Below are 26,247 nucleotides of genomic sequence, written 5' to 3'. Positions count from 1 at the left end.
GTGATGAGGGAGTCTATATGGGGTGATCACCACAGTCATTGATCACGCCCCTGTAAGGCTCCATTCAGACGTCCGTATGCGTTTTGCGGATCCGATCCATCTATCAGTGGATCCGTAAAAATCATGCGGACGTCTGAATGGAGCTTTACAGGGGTGTGATCAATGACAGGGGGGTAATCAATGACAGGGGGGTGATCAGGGAGTCTATATGGGGTGATCACCACAGTCATTGATTACGCCCCTGTAAGGCTCCATTCAGACGTCCGTGTGCGTTTTGCGGATCCGATCCATCTATCAGTGGATCCGTAAAAATCATGCGGACGTCTGAATGGAGCTTTACAGCGGTGTGATCAATGACAGGGGGGTAATCAATGACAGGGGGGTGATCAGGGAGTCTATATGGGGTGATCAGGGGCTAATAAGGGGTTAATAAGTGACGGGGGGGTGTAGTGTAGTGTAGTGGTGCTTGGTGCTACTTTACTGAGCTACCTGTGTCCTCTGGTGGTCGATCCAAACAAAGGGGACCACCAGAGGACCAGGTAGCAGGTATATTAGACGCTGTTATCAAAACAGCGTCTAATATACCTGTTAGGGGTTAAAAAAAACACATCTCCAGCCTGCCAGCGAACGATCGCCGCTGGCAGGCTGGAGATCAACTCTCTTACCTTCCGTTCCTGTGAGTGCGCGCGCCTGTGTGCGCGCGTTCACAGGAAATCTCGGCTCACGCGAGATGACGCCTATTGGCGTTAGCGTAGCCTGGGAGAGCCGCCGCAATGACGCCTTTCGGCGTTAGCGTGGCGGCAAGCGGTTAAAGACCAGACGTTTCGGTCATAACAGACCTTCATCAGTGGTCACATATTTTATCTGAAATAATACATGGTGCAAGACATGAATTGGCATGAAAACAACTGAAATACATATGTTTTAACGTAAAAAAGAGATAATTTATCACATACACATATATACACACATATGTATATATATATATACATACATACATATATACACGTGGTTATCCAATATGTTGCACAGTACATGATTGACACATAAAGGAACATGTTGCAGACGTCTCAGGATGAAGAGGAGTCAGGTCATGTCGGATACATGGTAAATGCTAGAGGAGGAGAATACATCAAGGCAGTACGATGCAGGTTATGGTCTGATGGATGCTTGATCCCCGTAATTGCTACAGTGGGGTACGTGTAAATCATGACAAAATTGTGTAGCTTCACCTGTTATAAATTATAACCATCGCCATATTCTGCATAGTCCAAATTGCGGATATGGAATAACACTGGACTGGTATCCCTCATCTAGTATGGCACCCCACGTGGTAAGCGTACAGTTCCTGGCAATTAGCCCGGTTTTAGGCGCATAGAGGGTCATGGTATATGCTGTTTCTGACGACACAATGTATAATGTGCAATGTGGCACAGAGTATATGGATCATGGCACGCAGACACTATACGGTATACGCCTCATTTATAAATTGTGTATAGCATTGTGGCAACTATATTGGGAATACGTCTAAATAGGTAAGTCGTGAAGCTCAGTATAATATAATCGTAGGCATTGCGTATGTGTGTGCGTACCAGTGGCCATACATCAGTGCCGCTGTATTCACGTCAGGCATGATGAAACAGGGTGGTGGATACAAATTACTGTAGGGGATAATTCCCTGATGAGTGGCACAGTCAGCTGTACGTCGATACCAGGCGGGAAGTCGGCAGTGGCAGGTATCGCTATGTGTGGTATCTAGGTCCTCTATAGCCTGCAAGGGAAACATGAATATAGCTCATTACCTGTTCTAGTAGGGTCCGGTCATCTGGGCTTGGATGCATGGCATCACGTCTGGCCCGTCCCTGTCTTAAATATACGGCCTCCCTTGTAGTTCCGGTCCACAATGTGTCCACCCTCAAAAGACTTAAAACCCCGCCCCCAGGTCCATATAAACCACGCCCCTGATCTGGTTAGGTCATGCCCACTCCACTCCTGACCCAACGGGGATTGAAAAAATGAAGGTAAAAACTTCTATCAGCTGCAGGTGGGGAGGGAGGGTGACTTTCTCCCTGCAGCTTACACTCAGACAGCACAGTCCTGCTGTTTTAGAGTGAGCTGTTCAAAAGGACACGCCCCCGAAGTGGTTAGGCTACGCCCCCTCCCACTCCTCAGCCGAATGAGATTGAAAAAATGAAGTTAAAAATCAACTTCTAGGTCCCGCTAAGCCACGCCCAGATCTGGTTAGGCCACGCCCCTCCCACTCCTGAGCCAACGGGGATTGAAAAAATGAAGGTAAAAATCCCACTTCTGTCAGCTGCAGGGTTGGGAGGGAGGGTGACTTTCTCCCTGTAGCTCTCACTCAGACAGCACAGTGCTGCTTTCTTAGAGTGAGCTGTTCAAAAGGACACGCCCCTGAACCTGTTAGGCCACGCCCTCCCACTCAGCCAACTGAGATTGAAAAAATCTACTTAAAAATCAACTTCTAGGTCCCGCTAAGCCAAGCCCCTGATATGGCTATGCCAGGCCCCCTCCACTCCTCAGCTGACAGGGATTGAAAAAATGAAGGTAAAAATCAACTTCTGTCAGCTGCACAGGTGGGAGGGAGGGTGACTTTCTCCCTGCAGCTCACACTAAGACAATACAGTGCTGCTGTCTTAGAGTGAGCTGTTCAAAAGGACATGCCCCCGATCCAGTAAAGGCCACTGTTAAGGGGGCGGGCCACTGTGGAGGTCACTGTCAAGGGGTTGGTATGCTGTGAAAGTCACTGTTAAAGGAGAAGGCTGCTATAAAGGTCAAAGTTAAGGGGGTGGGCTGCTGTGGAGGTCCAATTTTAAGGGAAGGGGCACTGTGGGAGGGTCACTGTTTTGGAAGCGGGGTGCTGTAGATGTCACTGTTATAGTGGATACTATTGATATCTTTTAACGACACACACAAACATTAAATGAAATAGATTAAATATGCCCGAGCGAAGCCGGATCCTTCAGCTAGTTTTATAATAAAATTAAAATAGTCACTCTTAGGGCAGGTTCACATCACTGTTATGGAGTCCATTTTTGTTTTCCGTTATAACGGAGAAAAAACCGGAATCAATAAGACGGAAGTCAAAACGGAAGCCTTTAAGAGGCATTCCGTTTTGCTATCAGTCGTGATAGAAGTCTATGGGAATCATAACATATCTGTCTGGTTCCTGTTATGCAAGACGGAAAACAGAGTCCTGTCGACAGGACTTTTTTTTATAACCATGTTATAACGGAAAACAATGACGGAATCCATAACGGTGATGTAAACCCGCCCATAAGAGGATAACAGTGGTCTCTTTAATGACCCACCTATTAGCCATATATGTTTCCTTTCATATTGCTATAATTGGCAGTGCGTATGGGTCATTGGATACAAAAATTAAATTGCATCAGTTTAAGAATATATTAACATAAGCGTACATCCCTGGCACATCAATAATCTAAAAATATCCACCTGTTCTGCATGCTCCTTCACTGCTGTCTTAAAGTCATACATACATAAAGGGGTTCTATATTAACATGGATTTATTTTGCCAAAAGAAATGTCACTGTACTTTTAGAAAACTTTTGATATGTCATAGTGACATACAATGCATCCAGAAAGTCTTCATACTTTGTCATGGCCTTGTTCTGAAATGTAAAAAAAAAAAAAAAATCTGCGCTCAATACCCCATAATGACAAAGTGAATTAATTAACAAGGAAAAACTAACATTTTGCATAAACATAATTTCAGACCCTTTAGTATAACACTTGAAATTTAACTCTGGGGCCTCCTATTTGATCATCTTTGAGATATTACTATACCTTGATTGGAGTCCACCAGCACTAAATTAATTTGACCGGACATGATTTGGAAAGACACAGCCCTGTCTATATCTAGATATCCCAGCTGAGCAAATCAGAGCTATAAAGAGGAAAGACCTGCCTGTAGAGTTCAGAGACAGGATAGCATGAAGAATTTTGGAACAACCAGGTCTCTTCCTAGAGCTGGCTGTCCCATCAAACTAAGTAATTGGGGGAGAAGGGCCTTGGTAAGAAAGGTGACCAAGAACCCAATAGTCACTCCAGATAAGCTCCAAAGATCCTGTGTGCAGATGGGAGAAACTTCCACAATGTCAACCATCACTGTAGCATACCACCAATCGGGGCTTTATGGCAGAGTGGCCAGAAAGAAGCCTGTTCTCAGTAAAAGAGACATGAAAGTATGCTTGGAGTTTTAAAAAAAAAAAAAAAGAAGCACCTAAAGGACTCTGAGAAAAAAAAAGATTCTCTGCTCTGATGAAGCCAAGATTGAACTTTTTGGCCTCAGTTCTAAGCATCATAAGAAGAAATGAGAAACTGTTCATGACCTGCCCAATATCATCAGTACAGTGAAGCATGGTGGTGGCAGCATCATGCTGCAGGAGTGTTTTTCAGTGTCTGGGATAATGATACTGGTCAGGTTTGAGAGAAAGCTGAATGGAGCAAAGTACTGGGCTCAATTGAACATCTCTGGAAAGACTTGATACTGGACTATCCGCATCAAACCTGACAGGACTTGAGATGATCTGCAGAGAAGAATGTTAGAAAATCCCCAAATACATGTGTACAAAACTTGTGGCTAGAGATGAGTGAAGTTTGCAAAACCTCGATTTGGCTGCTTCGCCGAATTTCACAAAGAAATTTTCTTTGTGACTAATTACTTTGTCACAAAGCGCATTTCTTTGTAAGCAGTGGGCGCAATGATGGGGAACGGACACCGCCCCCCATAATTAAACCCCCCCAGGTGCAGCGTTCATCGCTAATTGCAGCATCTGAGCTAAAAAATAATTGGTTAAAAAAATAACACTCACGTTATCCTTTTGAGCGCAAAGAATCCGCCACGGCCATCTTGATTGAAGATCCTGCACAAAATCTTGCACTGTGCGTGATGATGTCATCACGCTGGACAGAATGGTGATGTCATACGTCACAGTGCACAAGATTCCGCTCAGGATCTTCAACTAATATGGCCACGTCAGCCTCTTTGCGCTCAAATGGATGAGGTGAGTATGATTTTTTTCTTACCGCCATTTCAGGGAAAATTGATTCATTAACGAAGCACAAGGCAAATTGAATTTTCCCTGAAATTCGGATCGACATCCATTTTGGATACTTCGATTCGCTCAACACTACTTGTGGGATCTTACCCCAGAAGACTGATGGCTCTAAGCGCTGAGAAGTCCTGAGTAAAGGGGAAAATTTTAAAAAAACAGACAAGTTTGATATCCCTATGTCTGTAACGACCGGCTTTTTTAAAAATATCACATGACCTAACCCCTCAGGTGAACACCATCAAAAAAATATAAATAAAAACTGTGCTAAAAAAACATTTTTTTTCACCTTACATCACTAAAAGTGCAACACCAAGCGATCAAAAAGGCATATGCTCCCCAAAATAGTACCAATATAACCGTCACCTCATCCCACAAAAAATTATCCCCTACCTAAGACAGTTGCCCAAAAAATAAAAAACTATGGCTCTCAGACTATGGAGACACTAAAACATGATTTTTGTTTTAAAAATGCTTTATTGTGTTAAATGTAAAAAAAAGTTGACATATTTGGTATCATTGCGTCCGTAACAACCTGCTCTATAAAAATAATACATGACCTAACCCTTCAGGTAAACACCGTAAGAAAAAAAGAAAAAAAACAGTGTCAAAAAAGCTATTTTTTGTTACCTTACATCACAAAAAGTGTAATAACAAGCGATCAAAAAGTCATATGTACCCCAAAATAGTGCCAATCAAAATGTAATCTCATCCCGCAAAAATGATACCCTACCTAAGACAATCACCCCAAAAATTAAAAAAATATGGCTCTCTGACTATGGAGACACTAAAACATGATTTTTTTTTTGTTTCAAAAATGATAATATTGTGTAAAACTTAAATAAAAAATAAAGGATATATATTAGGTATTTCCATGTCCATAACGACCTGCTCTATAAAAATATCACATGATATAACACCTCAGATGAACACCGTAAAAAAAAAAAAAAAAAAGGTGTCAAAAAAGCAATTTTTTTGTCACCTTACATCACAAAAAGTGTAATACCAAGCGATCAAAAAGTCATACGCACCCCAAAATCATACTAATAAAACCTTCATCTCATCCCACAAAAAATGACAATCGCCCAAAAAAAAAAAAAAAACTATGGCTTTCAGAAAATGGAGACACTCAAAAATGCTTTATTATGTAAAACTGAAACAAACAACCCAAAAAGTTGTCATATTTGGTATTGTCGCATCCATAACAACCTGCTCTATAAAAATACCACATGATCTAACCTGTCAGATGAACATTGTAAATAACAAGAAATAAAAACTGTGCCAAAACAGCTATTTTTTGTTACCTTGCCTCACAAAAAGTGTAATATAGAGCAACCAAAAATCATATATACCTTAAAATAGTACCAACAAAACTGCCACCTTATTTCATAGTTTCCAAAATGGGGTCTTTTTTTGGAGTTTCTACTCTAGAGATGCATCAGGGGGTCTTCAAATGTGACATGGCAACTTAAAATTATCCCAGTGGAATCTGCCTTCCAAAAACCATATGGCGTTCCTTTCCTTCTGCGCCCTGCCGTGTCCCTGTACAGCAGTTTACGACTACATATGGGGTATTTCTGTAAACTACAGAATCAGGGCAATAAATATAGAGTTTTGTTTGGCTGTTAATCTTTGCTTTGTTACTGGAAAAAATGGATTTAAATGGCAAATCTGCCAAAAAAGTGAAATACTGAAATATTTGTTCTTGTGGAACACCTAAAGGGTTAACAAAGTTTGTAAAATCAGTTTTGAATACCTTGAGGGGTGTACTTTCTAAAATGGGGCCATTTATGGGTGGTTTACAGTATATTTTGTAAGCCTCACACAGTGACTTCACACCTGAACTGGTCCTTAAAAAGTGGATTTTGGAAATTTTCTGAAAATTTCAAGATTTGCTTCTAAACTTCTAAGCATTCTAAAGTCCCCAAAAAAAGAAAATGTCATTTACAAAATGATCCAAACAGGAAGTAGAAATATGGGAAATGTAAAGTAATGACTATTTTAGGAGGTATCACTATCTTTTTTTAAAGCAGAGAAATTGAAATTTAGAAAATTGAAAATTTTTGCTAAATTAATTTTTTTTATAAATAAAAATGAAGTATTTTGACTCTAATTTACCATTGTCATGAAGTACAATATGTGACAAGAAAACAATCTCAAAATGGCTTGGATAAAAGCGTTTTAAAGTTATCACCACATAAAGTGACACATGTCAGATTTGCAAAAAAATGGCCTGGTCCTTAAGGTAAATAATGGGTCCTAAAAGGGTTAAATTATAATAATCCATATTTTCATGCTTTCAGGGGATTACTTTACTGAATATAAGTCAGAAAACAACCTATTGACATATGCTATATAGGTGTGAGCATGCTCTGCGATGTACTGTATATAATACTGTGCAGGGAGGAGGAGGTGAGCTGTTCCCAACATGTATGATAATACAAGGTCTCCTCAGCTACAGGTCTGTCCTCAGTGAATGAGATGACTGCTAATTCTCTTCCAGTATACAAAGGCAGTAAGTGACAGACAGTGTTAACCTATTGAAAGAGAACAGCAGGCAATTTAAAAACTGCAAAACTACAACTAAAAACATGAAAACAAAATATGCTAAAAAATGATTTAAACAATACAGTAGGTAATTTTCTGAGGTTAGATTTCCTTTCACAGTCCTTACCATCTCAGAGAATATAGCTGCAGAGTAGTGCTTTCTCATTGGTAAGAATAATAAACTATTTATAGAGGACGGGTACCAGGTGCCAAACACTCATACACAATATGATGCTGTGGATTTTAGTGTGCAATGCTATGTGCAGTGGATTTGCAGAAGAATCCACTGTTTTCCACTACATTTTAATTTAGAGGAGACTTTTGGACTATGGCAGCAAAGGCTTTATCAACCTTAATAATTTTATCTTAAGGCAATACATTTTCACAGTATGCCCTTTGGTAAAGTGTTTATTTTGCTAAAATTAAGGATGCGTTCTAAGGAGGGAATATATTGGAAGGACATACCATTCTTTATTTGGATGCCATTCTCATTTTGGTTATTACCAGATCGTCTTTCAGGGTCCATCACATCACATAACTGAATTCACAGCTCTTTTGTCCCCGTTTAGCTGAGGATGCAGTGACATGGTGATTGACTGAAAGGCACCATCATTTACACAGAGTGAATGTTATTGGGGTCCGTAGTTTTCAGGGTATACTGGGAGTTATACAGTTGCAAGGAAAAGTATGTGAACCCTTTGGAATGATATGGATTTCTGCACAAATTGGTCATAAAATGTGATCTGATCTTCATCTAAGTCACAACAATAGACAATCACAGTCTGCTTAATCTAATAACACACAAAGAATTAAATGTTACCATGTTTTTATTGAACGCACCATGTAAACATTCACAGTGCAGGTGGAAAAAGTATGTGAACCCCTAGACTAATGACATCTCCAAGAGCTAATTGGAGTGAGGTGTCAGCCAACTGGAGTCCAATCAATGAGATGAGATTGGAGGTGTTGGTTACAGCTGCCCTGCCCTATAAAAAACACACACCAGTTCTGGGTTTGCTTTTCAGAAGAAGCATTGCCTGATGTGAATGATGCCTTGCACAAAAGTGCTCTCAGAAGACCTACGATTAAGAATTGTTGACTTGCATAAAGCTGGAAAGGGTTATAAAAGTATCTCCAAAAGCCTTGCTGTTCATCAGTCCACGGTAAGACAAATAGTCTATAAATGGAGAAAGTTCAGCACTGCTGCTACTCTCCCTAGGAGTGGCCGTCCTGTAAAGATGACTGCAAGAGCACAGCGCAGACTGCTCAATGAGGTGAAGAAGAATCCTAGAGTGTCAGCTAAAGACTTACAGACGTCTCTGGCATATGCTAACATCCCTGTTAGCGAATCTACGATACGTAAAACACTAAACAAGAATGGATTTCATGGGAGGATACCACAGAGGAAGCCACTGCTGTCAAAATAAAACATTGCTGCACGTTTACAGTTTGCACAAGAGCACCTGGATGTTCCACAGCAGCACTGGCAAAATATTCTGTGGACAGATGAAACCAAAGTTAAGTTGTTTGGAAGAAACACACAACACTATGTGTGGAGAAAAAGAGGCACAGCACACCAACCTCAAAACCCCATCCCAACTGTGAAGTATAGTGGTGGGGGCATCATGGTATGGGGCTGCTTTGCTGCGTCAGGGCCTGGACGGATTGCTATCATCGAAGGAAAAATGAATTCCCAAATTTATCAAGACATTTTGCAGGAGAACTTAAGGCCATCTGTCCACCAGCTGAAGCTCAACAGAAGATGGGTGTTGCAACAGGACAACGACCCAAAGCATAGAAGTAAATCAACAACAGAATGGCTTAAACAGAAGAAAATACGCCTTCTGGAGTGGCCCAGTCAGAGTCCTGACCTCAACCCGATTGAGATGCTGTGGCATGACCCCAAAAAAGTGATTCACACCAGACATCCCAAGAATATTGCTGAACTGAAACAGTTCTGTAAAGAGGAATGGTCACGAATTACTCCTGACCGTTGTGCACGTCTGATCTGCAACTACAGGAAACGTTTGGTTGAAGTTATTGCTGCCAAAGGAGGTTCAACCAATTATTAAATCCAAGGGTTCACATACTTTTCCATCTGCACTGTGAATGTTTACATGGTGTGTTCAATAAAAACATGGTAACATTTAATTATTTGTGTGTTATTAGTTTAGGCAGACTGTGATTGTCTATTGTTGTGACTTAGATGAAGATCAGATCACATTTTATGACCAATTTGTGCAGAAATCCATATTATTCCAAAGGGTTCACATACTTTTTCTAGCAACTGTAGTTTTCCAACAGCTGGAGAGCTAAAAGATATAGATCATCTAATAGATGCGTCTTCTTAAAGGAGCAGAAATGTAGGTTGACTACTCAATTCTATTTTCAAGACATAATAATGTTACAGCATGCAATACCCTTCAGTTCGACAAGCTCCTTCAATTTCTTTTTTGAATTGCAGTAATTTTCCATGAATTGCTTTATCCATTGGAAAGTTTACTATTTATGTTCTACAGATAATATCACAATAATTTTTCTTTGTTGCAGGATGATATGAATACACCGCAACATAAATTCACACTTTCACTTTCTTTTGTAACAAAGTAACAAAAGAGGTGTGCCACCTTTCAAACAGTACGGGTGTGTGCACTAGTATAAAGAGCCTGGCTTAGCTTTATAATAGTCTTCTACATACAGTACGGTAGTATAGTTAATATGGTTTTGTCAAAGTATGGCATAAACCAGAAATTGTGTCTGAAATATTAGTTCTTATCCAATTATATTGCATTTTATTATTATACAGTAGTATGCATTTTATCGAGCTTCTATATCAGTACAAATTATAAGTGGTTGTCAGGGCTGGATCAATGCCTGTGGAGGTACTTGTGGGGACCTCTCCCCTATATTGTGAAGTAGAGAAATAGAAAATAACTGAGATCTCTTATGTTACAAGTAAAGATGGAAATTGTACTAGAAGATTACAGATGACAGTGTTGCACAATAGTTTATTAATACCACATACAATGTCTGTGCTATACACAGCCTAAATAATAGCAATATAGTGTGTCTAAATACCAGTGCTATACAGTTTGCACTGGCTGTAGGTTTTAGGTCTACTGACGTACCGGAGACCTTCTCAGAATTATTCTCAAGAGTGTGGAGGCCCCAAGATATTTTCCAACTTGTGCCCTCTTATTAAAATAGTACCAAGATCCTGTAGTTTCTTTAAAGTGCCCATATGGTTCATGAGAAAAAAAAATCACTTCAGCTGTGGAATAAACAGAACTGGGGATGAGCGAATTTCACATTTTGAAGTTCGTGTACAGGTTCGTGTTGTGGTATTTATTGAGTTGCGTTATGGATTCCGTTACCACGGACCATAACGCAATTCCATGATGGTATGCCTTTAGAGGCATAACGTAAACCTGCATAACGTAAACGGGACGGATCCGTTATGCAGGCCATAGACTTCTATTATGACAGAATAAGTAACGGAATGCCTCTAAAGGCATTCCGTCATGGAATTGCGTTATGGTCTGTGATAACGGAATCCATAAGGCAATTCAGTAAATACCACAACACGAACCCGTACACGAACTTCAAAATATGAAATTTGCTCATCCCTAAACAGAACACTTACATGATGCCCTCTTTTTCACCTTTTTATCTGCAGATCCACCAATTCCTGGGCTGCCCTTCTGCCATCCAAGATGGCCACACCACTTCTCACTGCCTGATGCATACAGTGCATTTGGTGGCCCAAGACACGTTCTGCTGCCCTTGGATTGGCCAGCTCTGCTCATGTGACAGTGCTGGCCAATCCCAGAGCAGAGCTGGACAAGTAGAAAGTGTCTTGGACTGCCCATTCATAGTGTGCATCAGATAGTCAGAGAAGAGGTGCCCCCATCTTGGATGCCAGAAGAGGACCCGAGAGTTAGTAAATCTGCAGCTATAAAAAATGAAAAGGCAGTCTCCATATAAGTGTTCTGTTTGGCTCCGGTTAATGCTAATTTTTTTCTTGAACGGGAGGGTCACTTTATGGATTGCCTAGATTGCATACAGTTATAGGTAGAGATGAGCGAATTTCTTAAAATTCAAATTGGCCGATAAACCGTATGACTCAATTCAGGTCGGGATAAATCTGACCTGATTCAAAAGCACTCTTGATTGCATAGAAAAGATCTCTCCCCTCTCTCCATCCCTCTCCCTACCGCTCTCACTCCTTCTCACACTGTCGCTTTGAGTTTCCTGAATCAATTCACACAAACTTTGGGCCTGGTACAGAATTATTTGGGTCAAATTTCAGAATTTTAAAATCCATTTGCTCATCTCTAGTTATAGAGTATTCTAATTTGCTAACACTATTAGGTAAGTAGAGGATTCCAGCATCTGGATGTAAACAAGACAGTGTCCCGGTTTTCCTTCACTGACAACAACCGTTTTTGTTATACAATGATTAAGGTTAAAGCGGTATTCTCTAGTGATGGCATAATGGCATACATTGAAACATTGTAAAGGACCACGGCAACACTGTGGCCCCTTCAAACTCGGGATAGGTCATCACTTTCTGTGATGGGGGTTATCACTTTTACATAAGCAAAATAGAAAAAAAAAAACATTAAAGGGTAATGAATGTCTTCTTTTAACAGGTTTGTGGATGGCATTGAGACTGATTGCAGCTCTCCCACAAGGCAGACGTTTGACTTCAACACCAAACAGCTAAGCCAGGAAAATTCACCAAGATGTTCCAACTCAGGTAAGATAAAATGCATAAATGCAATCATGCATTTTTCCAAGGAAAGAACATAAAGAGCATAAGTAATGTAACACTTCTTCCAATCCAAGTGTGGGTGCAAAGAGCCCCCGTGCAAGGATAGCTGCTGTTCATTGCTCATCATAAAGCATCATCCTCCCCATAAGATTCTCTAATAATCGTCCAGTGGTGGTGAGCTGTGGAAGTCAACAGCCAGGGCCGTCTTTAATATTGATTGGACCCTGGGCAAGAATTTACTTGGGCCCCCTGGATCCTGCCTTCACACACCCTAGCATGCAATCACGCCCTCCACCACAACACACACACACAGTGAATGGGTCCGCATCCGAGCCGCCAAAACGGCGGCTCGGATGCGGACCGAAACAACGGCCGTGTGCATGAGGCCTAAGCACATGCAGTCTCAGGAGTGGTCCACACCACACCCCTGCCTTGCAGCCTCACAGGAGTACAGGACCAGTATCTGCACACGTATGTATGGCATAATTGGGATGCACATCACACATGACATGACACAGGTCTTTACCAGGCTGCAGGCCAGCAGACACATTATTATTGCCACATGTGTCACATGCCACTACTGACTGTACAGCCGTTCAGAGTTCAGACAGTTCACAGTTCCACTTCCTTCAGAAAAGCGAGCCTGCCGTGCACTCCAGCGACTTACAGATAGAGGCAGTGGCGTTGCTATGGCTGGTGTCACCCTTTTCTCAGGGGGGCCCTCATGGTGTGGAGTGGTCATTTTTACTAAGGAATATAGTTTAACTGTTTATGTGCAAAAGAGAAAATAAGAAGTCAGCTCCAATCAGATATCTGCACATAGACCAAGAGTCTTGGTCTATGTGCAGATATCTGATTGGAGCTGACTTCTTATTTTCTCTTTTGCACATAAATGGTTAAACTATATTCCTTAGTAAAAATGACCAGTCCACACCACACCATGAGGGCCCCCCTGCCCTGAGCAAAGATTAGTAAATGTGGCCGGGCGGCCCCAGGCCACAGTTCAGCAGCAGACAGAGAGAACCCAACCCCTTATGTCTCCTGGGGCTGGGGCCGTCTCTATAATAATCCCCCCGTGACTCACCACCCAATCCCTTTAGCTCCGGAGGCGGAGACTTAGTCCCTGCTGCTGGCTGCTCCGCCGCGGCGCCACTCACCACACACCCCCTTTACCAACCACGTGACGGCGCCGCCGACGTGCTTGCTTGTGTAAGTTGTTCTGCATAGTGAATCGGGAAACGGAGATCCCTTGGGCCCCCAGGAGCAACTGGGCCCGGGGCAGCTGCCCCTTTTGCCCTGCGGCAAAGATGGCCCTGTCAACAGCTCATTGACTTGCATACGATATGATAAACGTTAGTTGTTGGCAGCCTTAAACGGGTTGTGCTAACATTATTTGATATAATTAGTTATTTTTGTATTTTACTTTATGCTACAAAAATGCTTCAATTGGGAAATATTCCCCCTGGTGTTTAATATGTATTGTAATGTGCACGTTCAGCTACCAAGCTGAATGAGCTAGGTCGCACATGCTCAGCTCCATCCTTTAGCTGCCACCAACCATATGTACTGGTAGAAAGTGTCAAAGTTATAGGGAGAGCGCTGTAGTAGAAAGAACACTCCCCTGAGAAAGGGCATGCCTCCTGAGCTACCAGCCTGAGGAAAATCTAGGCAATGAATTGGAAGATCACTGGATCCATTTCCGGTACAGGACTTGTTCTAGCTTTATTAAAAAGACATTGGGGGTCATTTATTAAGACCATTGTTTTAGACACCGGTCTTAATAAGCGCCTGTGCTGGCAGTGGATCCGCCAAAGTTATGTAGAGGCGCTGGCCTCTACATAACTTCGGCGCATCCACCACCAGTCTACATTTGAACCTGGCTTACATTTGGACCATGTTCTATACCTAAATTAGGTGTAGAAAATGATAAATGAGACGATCCTGCAGGCCTGTCCCCTTCCCCGCCTACACCACACCCACGTCGCAGATTGTGGCACAAATAACCTTTGCGCCAAAAATATGCCTTATATAGGCTTATTTCTGATTGTAAATGATCCCCATTGTGATGTATAATATTATGTCTGATTTAAATTTTTTACATATATCCAATCTTGACATACCCTGAGTAAAGATTTCAATGTCAATGTGTCAATTCCCAAGTTACACCAGACACTGCATAAATAATGTTGCACAACATTTTTTCCAATGGTAGGCAATGGTGTCACACTGCCACATGAAACATGTTGAGACCGGGACGCGACAGTCGCACAGAAATCCATGGATCCATATCCTGCCATAGTGATGGCGAACATTTTAGAGACCAAGTGCACAAACGGCAACCCAAAACCCACTTAGTTATCGCAACGTGCCAACATGGCAATTTAACCTGAATACTGCAGTCCAATATAGCATATCTTCCATGTACTTTATCATTTATCTATAATAGCCTGCCTACATTCAGTGCGCTGCCTGTGCCGTTCATAGTGCGCCCTGCGCTGATGAATGGTAGGAAAAGTCTAAGGCATATTGGTACACCATAGACTTTTTCCAGGGTGCGGGTGGCCATAGAGAGGGCTCTGAGCAGGCTCGGACTGGCCCACAGGGGAGCCGTGGAAATCCTCGGTGGGCCCCTGCCTTGTTGAAGCCCCACCCCTCACGGACATCTCTCCCACCAGCAGCTCCAGAGACTGAACTAAACACTACTTTGTGGTTACAGGACCTGTGGTGATGTCACAGTCATGTGATCAGCCATGTGTGTGGGAGGAGTTAGGGGAACACAGGCTGTGCTGGTGCAGAATGCAGAGGTACTTCATGTATGGAAGGTGTGTATAAAGCCTGGCTATGTCAGTGTAACCAGTCTATTGTACAGTTTTCTGTGTGTAATGTGCACACAGTAGTTCTATCTGTGTAATGTACATGTAGCAGAGATGTGTCTGCAATGTGTATATAGTAGTGTCAGGTGGGCGCTGAGTATGGCAGCGTCAGGTGGGCGCTGTGTATGGCAGCGTCAGGTAGGCGCTGTGTATGGCAGCATCAGGTGGGCCCTGTGTATGGCAGCGTCGGTCGGCGCAGTGTATGGCAGCGTCAGGTGGGCGCTGTGTATGGCAGCGTCAGATGGGCACTGTGTATGGTAGCGTCATGTGGGCGCGGTGTATGGCAGCGTCAGGTGGGCGCTGAATATGGCAGCGTCAGGTGGGCGCTGTGTATGGCAGCGTCAGGTGGGCGCGGTGTATGGCAGCGTCAGGTGGCCGCTGCGTATGGCAGCGTCAGGTGGGCGCTGTGCATGGCAGCAGTGGTCTTATGTTTAGTGTATGATGTTGGATAAATGTGAAATTGTCTACATTTACTTATGCACAGGAGACTAGCAATGGTTTCCCTGCAGAAATATCAGCCTCATAACATTATGTGGGCCTATGCATTATATATGTGAATTACCGCAAAATTTGTACTCCTCCTCGGCTAAAAATACTCCTCAAAATTGTTAGGAGGAGTATTTTTACTCTTCTGGAAAAAGTGTAGGGCGACCTCTAGTCTAAATATTAATCAGCAGTCGCAGGCCTTCTGGCAAGCGCCGATGCCTGCCGCTTCAATAGGAAGAGCAAAGCTACACAGACATACAGAAGGTGGCGAGATGATTTTGATCATCTCGCCACTTTTCTTGCCCTGCAGTGATGCTGGTGGCTGACGCTGCCATCTCTCAGTGGGTGGCAGGACCCGCCTCTTGATACATGTGGTGCGGTGCCTGCGCTTCCTTCTCACTCCCTGCGCTGCACGCACGCTGCTTCCTCACAGAGCCCTGCCGCCCGCCCATATTCTGCAGAGCACGGCGGCGGGCTTTTACTGTGCTCCTGAGTGTGCAGACGTGCTGGTGGTGCTGCTGTGTCCCCCATGAACCAGAAGCTGCCTGTGACTCAGTAGTGCACATCACAGGCTGCCGCTAGTCCCCCAAGAAAATATACAATATAGGTAAATCTATAGTTTAATAAAAATATAATTTCACATTTTACTGCATTCCCCTCTGGAAATTACAGCTCCTAGCATGCCCTGTGAGATGCAAACCTTCAGGACCTGCTGGGAGTTGTAGTTCTCCTGCAACATGCTGTAGTTTTATATCACAATTATGACTGCATGCTACAAAAATCTGAATAAACATTGCTAAAAAAGTAATACACAGATCGGCCCCTGAAAAAATTAGTCCTCACACAGCTCCGTAGGGAACACAAAAAACACTAAAACACAAAAAGGGAACACAAAAATAACACATCCTAGATCTGAATTAATTAAATATTCTTCTGAAATACTTTGTTCTTTACATAGTTGAATGTGCTGACAACAAAATCACACAAAAATAAAAAAATGGAAAATCAAATTTTTCAACCCATGGAGGTCTGGATTTGGAGTCACACTCAAAATTAAAGTGGAAAAACACACTTCAGGCTGATCCAAAACAAGTCAAAATGAGGCTCAGTAGTGTGTGTGGCCTCCACGTGCCTGTATGACCTCCCTACAACGCCTGTGCATGCTCCTGATGAGGTGGCGGACAGTCTCCTGAGGGATCTCCTCCCAGACCTGGACTAAAGCATCTGCCAACTCCTGGACAGTCCGTCGTGCAACGTGACATTGGTGGATAGAGCGAGACATGATGTCCCAGATGTGCTCAATTGGATTCAGGTCTGGGGAACGGGCTGGCCAGTCCATAGCATCAATGCTTTCGTCTTGCAGGAACTGCTGACACACTCCAGCCACATGAGGTCTAGCATTGTCTTGCATTAGGAGGAACCCAGGGCCAACCGCACCAGCATATGGTCTCACAAGGGGTCTGAGGATCTCATCTCGGTACCTAATGGCAGTCAGGCTACCCCTGGCGAGCACATGGAGGGCTGTGCGGCCCTCCAAAGAAATGCCACCCCACACCATTACTGACCCAATGCCAAACCGGTCATGCTGGAGGATGTTGCAGGCAGCAGAACGTTCTCCGCGGCGTCTCCAGACTCTGTCACGTCTGTCACATGTGCTCAGTGTGAACCTGCTTTCATCTGTGAAGAGCACAGGGCGCCAGTGGCGAATTTGCCAATCTTGGTGTTCTCTGGCAAATGCCAAACGTTTTGCACGGTGTTGGGCTGTAAGCACAACCCCCACCTGTGGGCGTCAGGCTCTCATATCACCCTCATGGAGTCTGTTTCTGACCGTTTGAGCAGACACATGCACATTTGTGGCCTGCTGGAGGTCATTTTGCAGGGCTCTGGCAGTGCTCCTCCTGTTCCTCCTTGCACAAAGGCAGAGGTAGCGGTCCTGCTGCTGGGTTGTTGCCCTCCTACGGCCTCCTTCACGTCTCCTGATGTACTGGCCTGTCTCCTGGTAGCGCCTCCATGCTCTGGACACTACGCTGACAGACACAGCAAACCTTCTTGCCACAGCTCGCATTGATGTGCCATACTGGATAAGCTGCACTACCTGAGCCACTTGTATGGGTTGTAGACTCCGTCTCATGCTACCACTAGAGTGAAAGCACCGCCAGCATTCAAAAGTGACCAAAACATCAGCCAGGAAGCATAGGAACTGAGAAGTGGTCTGTGTTCACCACCTGCAGAACCACTCCTTTATTGGGGGTGTCTTGCTAATTGCCTATAATTTCCACCTGTTGTCTATCCCATTTGCACAACAGCATGTGAAATTGATTGTCACTCAGTGTTGCTTCCTAAGTGGACAGTTTGATTTCACAGAAGTGTGATTGACTTGGAGTTACATTGTGTTGTTTAAGTGTTCCCTTTATTTTTTTGAGCAGTGTACAACATATATTAGGTATCGCTGCGTCTGTAACGACCTGCTCTAGGAAAATATCACACGAACTATCCCCTTAGGTGAATGCCAAAAAAAAATAATATAGAAACAGTGCCAAAACAGTCTAATGCCGAGCAATCAAAAAACTCGTATGTACTCCGAAATGGTACCAATCAAACTGTCACCTCATCCTACAAGCTCCTACATAAGACAAATGCCCAAAAAAAATAAAAAAAATATGGCTTTCAGAAAATGGTAACACAAAAAGATATTTTTCACTGTGTAAAACTTAAAGGGATTGTCTTATCTCAGACAATGGGTGCATATGGCTTGTCTTATAGATGTGGGTCCCACCTATATAAGTAACTGAGCCCCGCAGGGTGGTGGCTGGAGGACTCCGGTCTCGCCACCACCAATCGGTCTCCCCATAGAAGTAAATGTGAGCGCACTGCTCATGACCAGCCACCACTCCCATTCACTTTTATGGGCCTGACGGAAATAGCCAAGCCAGCGCACGGTTATTTGTGGCGGCCCCATAGAAAATAAATGGAAGGCGGCTGCTTATGCGCAGCGCGCCTTCCACCACTTTCAGGGCTCCGTTCTTAATTTTGGTGTGGGTCCCAGCATAGGTGTGACCCGCACCTATAAGACAATGGGTGCATATCCTAGCAATATGTCCCCATTGTCTGAGATGAGACAATCCCTTTAATAGAAATAAAAAAAAAATAGACATATTAGACATTGCTGCATCTGTAACGACCTGCTCTATAAAAATGACATGACATGAAGAGGGCATTGGGTATTTGTTCAGTCCCACCAGATTAACCATCACCTTACCCCCAACCCCCCACCACACCCATGGAAATAAACACACCACACCACTGCTTGGATTTAATCGGCCACAGCAGCCGTTTATTAAATAAATACATAATATAACATAAGTTAACCAATGACGAGGGAGGTCCTAGAAGCTCCAATAACTTCATAACCGCTGTAACACCTGCGTCTCCATCTTGCCCCCAGCCGTTGAACCCAGCTCGGAGGCAGCAACTGATGGACGCGTAATTAGTTACTACCAGCTCCTCAATGAGAGTCCAGCCCCTCCCGCGGGGCCCTCCCATCCACAGGTACCACCATATTCTTCCACTTCAAGGACCTCCCCCGCCTCCACGACTGCCGCGACACATACAAAACACCAACACTTTCCCCACTACTCCTTTCATTAGGGACGGGAGGGTGGGCGTTTCGCTCCCCTGGCCGCACTGCTCCTGCTTCCGCCTCCTTCCTCTGTCTCCGCTCTGGCCGCACCCCCCGTTACCCTAGCAACTCGCGCCTCTGCCCAATCCTGCCCCCACTCACACTTAACCCTTTCCTCACCTGTCCTTCACAGCCAAGCCCCTTCATGCTCGTCCTCCCCCACCGCTACGCTCCTGTCCGGCCTGACTTGAAGAGGGCATTGGCTATTTGTTCAGTCCCACCAGATTAACCATCACCTTACCCCCAACCCCCCACCACACCCATGGAAATAAACACACCACACCACTGCTTGGATTTAATCGGCCACAGCAGCCGTTTATTGAATAAATACATAATATAACATAAGTTAACCAATGACGAGGGAGGTCCTAGAAGCCCCAATAACTTCATAACCGCTGTAACACCTGCGTCTCCATCTTGCCCCCAGCCGTTGAACCTAGTGATGAGCGGGAGGTACCATATTCGATTTCGCGATATTTCGCGAATATTCGAATGAATATTCGCATTATTTTCGTCGAAATCGAATATTCGTAATTATTTTATTTTTCGCGAATAATATGCGAATAAATTTTTCGTACGAATTTTTTTCCTGTATAAGGCAACGTTCCTATGACTATGGCTAGGCTAATATGTGTATTTTACGAAATTTCTTAATACTGCTCTAACTTCGTCTTTTAGAATATTCGTAATATTCTAAAAGACGGAGTTAGAGCAATATTACGAATATTCTAAAAGACGAAGTTAGAGCAATATTAAGAAATTTCGTATAATACACATAGATTGTAATTTAGCTAATATAGTGCTATAATCCTTTTTTTTTTTCTTATCTAATTTTTTTGGCCTCTTCTGAACTTCAGTTTTTGGAAAATATGTACACTATTAAAAAAATTACTTTAGCAGTATATTAGCTAAATTACAATCTATATGTGTATTTTCCGAAATTTCTTAATACTGCTCTAACTTCGTCTTTTAGAATATTCGTAATATTGCTCTAACTCCGTCTTTTAGAATATTACGAATATGCCGTATTTTTCGAATATAGTGCTATATTCTTGATTTTCGTATATAGCACTATTTTCGAAAAATTTCGAGTCATTTCATCAGTCAAGTATTACTATGCTTATTGCTAATGCTTAAAGCTTGTGTGCGGATCGCATGTTGTAAAGACGTTTTTTTTTTCGCAAAGGCTAGGTTATGTTCCATGACAAGCAACCGTGCCGAGAATTAACTTGACATGTAAAAAGCGTTCAGTTACTCATATAATTTTGACTCTTTCTTATATTGTATGCGAAAATTCGCTACCATTAAATTCCTAAAAAAATTCTGTTCGTGTAATGGTTAGCTGGCTCTTCCCAATACTCATATAATTTTGACTCTTTCTTATATTGTATGCGAAAATTCGCTACCATTAAATTCGTATAAAAATTCTGTTCGTGTAATGGTTAGCTGGCTCATCCAAACTACTGTTAGCTGCTTTTGCTTACAGCTTGTGTGTGATTTATAATATGTGAGTTGTTCTAAATGCATTGGGCCTAATAAATTATATTTCTATTATTTTATTAGCTTAAAATGAAACGAAATTTCGTTTTAACGAATATAGAGGCAAATATTCTTATTCTTCGCGACTTCTCGAAGTTGCGATATTCGCGATAAAAATTCGCAATTCGAATATTCGCGCTCAACACTAGTTGAACCCAGCTCGGAGGCAGCAACTGATGGACGCGTAATTAGTTACTACCAGCTCCTCAATGAGAGTCCAGCCCCTCCCGCGGGGCCCTCCCACCCTCAGGTACCACCATATTCTTCCACTTCAAGGACCTCCCCCGCCTCCAAGAACGCGCAGCTTGACCACCTCAAACCTGCGCGTCCCTCCACATACGTAAAGCTATTTCCACACCACTCTGGAGCCCCAGAGACCACAAATCCGTCCCCACCGCATTCAGGTGCACTCCATCTGCTCTCCAAAATGCACCCACACCCTTCTCCAATACCTCATGCCGCACCACCACACCGCCATTCCTCGCCATAAACTGGCCCACTGCCCTATTTACCTTGATCCGTGCCTTATTAAGACTCTCCACTGACCTCGCACCCCTCCAAGCCTTACGCGGAACAATGTCAGACCAGACTGTGATCACCCCCGGAAACAACGCCCAGATCCTAAGCAGGTCAAACTTAACATCACGAACCAATTCCCTAAAAGGACGCTTGCCCAAGTCGTTACCCCCCACATGCAAAACCAACACATCCGGAGGACGATCCAACCGCACAAAATGATGCACCTCCCGCAACACTCCGCCCCACAACATACCTCTCACACCTAACCACCTGACCGTAGCCAACTCCGGACTAATACCCAACTGGCGACCATTCGGCCTCACGTCCGCTCTTATCGCCCCCCAAAACACATAGGAGTGACCTAAGATCCACACCAAAGCCACCGTCGTCCGACCTGTGAACACAAAAGAACAAAATGAACACCAACCAACCACCCACAGAACCATTACAACAATGCAGGCCGCACATACGATTTAAACCGCACAGACTCCCAACGCCCTATCCTCCTAATCACCTCACTGGCGCCCAACCTGGCTGCCTCAGTCGCCGCCCCAATTCTGAACGAATGACCAGAATAATCCTTGACAGGCACACCCAAAACCTTTAAGCATTTTTTAAAGACTGCCAGAAACTGAAATCTAGACAAAAAGGAACCATCCTCATGCCTAAGAAACGGGACCGCATCCCTCTGCAGACCTGAACCATAAGACCCTGCACACCGCACCGGGCACATACTACACCCCGGTACTGAAAACAAAGTAAAACGCTGCACCCTACCCTCCTAATCCGTTTTTGACCTGCGAATCCGGACAGACACCCTGTCCCCTGCCAAATCGACATCCTCACTCCTAAGTCCCCCCGCCCTGTGAACACTGCCACACACCAACTCCCCCAAGCGGAAGGCACTGAAAAACGCCAAAGCAAACGCAGCCTTAAACAGCCCCAGCTCCCAATCGGAGCTACAAATACAACTCAACTTATCACCCATTTGCAACAACAGCTCAAAAGACACCGGCCTCAGACAATCCAGCACCCTGCCTGCTCCCCTACGCCATCCCTTCAAAACCTGCCGCACCAAAAAACTCTTAGTCAAATCCGGTAGCCCCCGCAACTTCAAACCAAACGCTACCCCTGCAATAAAATGATTCACCTTTGACACCGACCACCCCTCACTCTTCAACTGCCCCAGCAACATCAACAACCTCACATCACCATCCCCAATACCAGCCCCCCAGGTTCCATTCCAAGTTTCCCAGGTCGTCCACGCCTTACCATACTCCCTCCAAGTACCCGGACTCAACAAATCCCTCAACATCCCCATCACTTCTCCTCCAGGATCCCCCACAGCCACGGCGGACACTCCAGACCCTCCACCTCCGCTTCTGGAACTAGAAGCCGGAACCGCTCCCACTGTAAACGAGAAAGAGAATCCGCCACCGAATTAGAAACTCCAGCAACATGTTCTGCCACCAACCACATATTTATCGACAAACATCGCAATACCAGAAACTGTAACAACCTAACCACCGGCGGAGAAGATGCGGACAAACTGTTGATAGCCTGAACCACCCCCAAATTGTCACAATGAAAACGCACCTTCCTGTTTTCAAATTTCTCACCCCACAACACCACCCCCATCACAATGGGAAAAAGTTCTAACAAAGCCATGTTCCTCACCCACCCACGACTTACCCACGAATCCGGCCACACGCCCGCACACCATTGCCCCTGGCAATAGGCCCCAAAACCCACTCCCCCCGACGCGTCAGTATATAACTCAAACTCCACACTATCACACAACTCCGCCATCACCAAAGACCTGCCATTGTACTGACCCAAAAACTCCGCCCACACCCTCAAATCCCCTTTTAACTCCTTACGTAACCTGATAAAATGATACGGCGCTGACACCCCTGCCGTAGCCGCGGCCAACCGTCTACAAAAAATTTTACCCATTGGCATAATTTGACAAGCAAAGTTCAATTTACCTAACAATGAGTGCAAATCCCGCAACCTAATCTTCTCCCTCCCTATGGCCCTATCAATCTCCTGACGCAAATCCACCAACTTATCCTGGGGAAGCCTGCACTCCATCCGCTCCGTATCTATAACAATCCCCAAAAAACACAACTCTGTCACCGGACCCAACGTCTTCTCCTGCGCCAACGGCACCCCAAAACGCGCAAAAACCGACTGCACCGTGTGCAGCAACAAAGAACAAACCCGTGAATTCGCCGGCCCTAAACACAAAAAATCGTCTAAATAATGGATAACGGATGAACAACCTGAAACTTCCACCACTACCCATTCTAGAAACGAGCTAAAGGTCTCAAAATACGCACACGAAAGAGAGCACCCCATTAGCAAGCACCTATCCACAAAATACTCCCCATCCCAAAAACAGCCCAACAAACCCATGCTCTCCACGTGTACCGGAAGCAAACGAAACGCTGCCTCCACATCAACCTTAGCCATCAACGTCCCCTGCCCCAACTGCCTCACCCATTTTACAGCCGCATCAAAGGAAGTATAGACCACCGAACAAAGTTCAGGATCTATACCATCATTGACCGACGCCCCTTTTGGGTAAGACAAGTGATGAATGAGCCGAAACTTGTTCGGCTCTTTCTTAGGCACCACTCCTAGCGGAGACACCCTCAACCCCGGAATCGGCGGTTCCTTGAATGGACCCGCCATCCGCCCCAGCTCCACCTCCTTCCTCAATTTCTCCGCCACCACTCCCGCATGAACAAGCGCAGACCTAAGATTCTTAAGAACAATTGGCCCCGCCGTAACAACCGATGGAATACGAAAACCGAACCTAAAACCATCCCCCAACAAACCAGCCGCAACCCAATCCGGATATCTATCTAGGAACCCCTGCATCTCTTCCACCCGCACCGGCGTCCGTCCCTTTTCCAGCACCATCACCCCCTCTATTCCTTCCCCCTTTGAAGCAACGGTTAGCTCCATGGGCTCCCCCACACCCCGTGCACTCGTGCTTAAATTTGCACTTGGCACCAAATCTGCAATTTCCTTCATTAAAAAGGAAACACAATCCTTTTGCCGATGCCGCTGCCAAAGCACCCGGGGATGACCCCCCGGACTCCCCCCGAAAGGACTGCCCAGCCCTAGGAGGCGCCGTCACCCTCAACCACAACCCAATATCCTTATGATCCCACCGGATATCAGGTCTCCCCGTCTTACGCTGCCGGAACTGCTCATCGTAACGGAGCCAACCCACACCACCATAAGACCTATAAGCTTCCCCAATAGCATCCTGGTAGCAAAAAAGCGCCGAACAACAATCCGGAGACCTTTCCCCAATGACACTTGCTAATATGGCAAACGCCTGTAGCCAATTAGCAAATGTACGTGGGATCAATCGATCCCGACGCTTATCCTCGTCTTCCTTTTTTCCCTCCTCCTTCTTCCCCCTATCCAGGTTAAACCGTTCCAATGGGAGCAGCGAGAATATCTCCACATACTCTCCCTTCCAGATCTTTTCCCTCACTTCCTGCTTCAAATGAGCCCCCAGCGGCCCCTCAAAGCACACGTACACCTCACCACGAGCCCTATCATCCAACCTCTGCCCCTCCTCATCCCCCCCGCGTAACCCCTTGTGTACATGCACCAGACACCGGCACCACTCCCCACCCCGGCAACGGAGACCCAACGCCGGACCCCATACCAGACAACCATCCCGCTAAACCCCCCAAAAACTGCCCCAAACCCTTACCAAAGTCACCCATGGTCCCCCCCCCCACCCACCGGGAAACCCTGCGCTAACATGGAGCCCCAAGCAATCTCACCAGGCACCACGGGCGCTGTGACTCCCGCTGCCGTAGATCCTGACTCCCGCCGCATCGACACTTCACCGTCATAGCTCCTGGACGTCGACGGCTGTTCCTCCTGGACCACCTGCACGACCCTCTGCACCAAGCTGGACGGACACCGGGAAGAGACCGCGGCATCTACCACGGCAAGGGGACCTTCATCAACGCTGCTTAGATCTTCTCTGGACCTGCGCTGGTATTCATCTCCACCCAGTGCAGCCCGAGGAACCCGGATGTCATCTAGAAGCCGAGTGGACCGCCCGCTAAAGGAAGGACTGGGCCGATCCACCGATCCTGGTACGGAATCCGGTTGAACTGCCGCAGGGAGCGGGGGAAGGGGCGTCCCGCTCCTCTCAAGGCCCCGCCGTGTATTGGGATTCCTCCCGCGGCGAGAGCGACTCGCGGAAGGCTGAGCGGCCGCTCTCCGCCGCCGAGGGTCCGCAGGGGGACTCCCTACTCGGCGCCGGGCCCGGGGGGTGTTTTCAGGGCTTAGGCGCGCCGGTGGAATACTCTGCCGCGGCCGGGCAGCCCGAACAATGGGGGTAGCCACAGGAGCAGGTGAAACTATACACGCACCAACCTGCTCCTGCAGCCAGCCAGGCCCCCGCACCTCCGCTTCGCGCCGCAGCCTCTCCAGCATCTCCTCCACCGTCATAACAGGCGCCGACATCATACCGTCCGTTTCGCTCCCCTGGCCGCACTGCTCCTGCTTCCGCCTCCTTCCTCTGTCTCCGCTCTGACCGCACCCCCCGTTACCCTAGCAACTCTCGCCTCTGCCCAATCCCGCCCCCACTCACACTTAACCCTTTCCTCACCTGTCCTTCAGGTGATGCACATTTGTGAGCTTCATTACTGCTGAGCTCAGGGCTTCCAGAGCCCGGACAGACAATCTATGAAAAGC

The 26,247-nt window shown here is 45.3% G+C and overlaps 1 protein-coding gene across 1 annotated transcript in view; it reads left to right on the top strand.

The window, feature by feature from the left end:
• The window catches only part of LOC121008056 (potassium voltage-gated channel subfamily H member 8-like), a 777,955-nt gene that overhangs the window by 743,238 nt on the left and 8,470 nt on the right, over positions 1-26,247 (top strand). Inside the window, exon 13 of the mRNA XM_040440333.1 lies at positions 12,293-12,399. Coding sequence (XP_040296267.1) covers positions 12,293-12,399 — 107 coding nt within the window. The remainder of the gene's footprint in view (positions 1-12,292; positions 12,400-26,247) is intronic.

Source organism: Bufo bufo, chromosome 7 (assembly GCF_905171765.1).
Source record: "Bufo bufo chromosome 7, aBufBuf1.1, whole genome shotgun sequence".
NCBI lineage: Eukaryota > Metazoa > Chordata > Amphibia > Anura > Bufonidae > Bufo > Bufo bufo.
The sequence above is the reverse complement of the archived record's forward strand: the minus strand, read 5'-3'. Positions and strand labels throughout refer to the sequence as shown.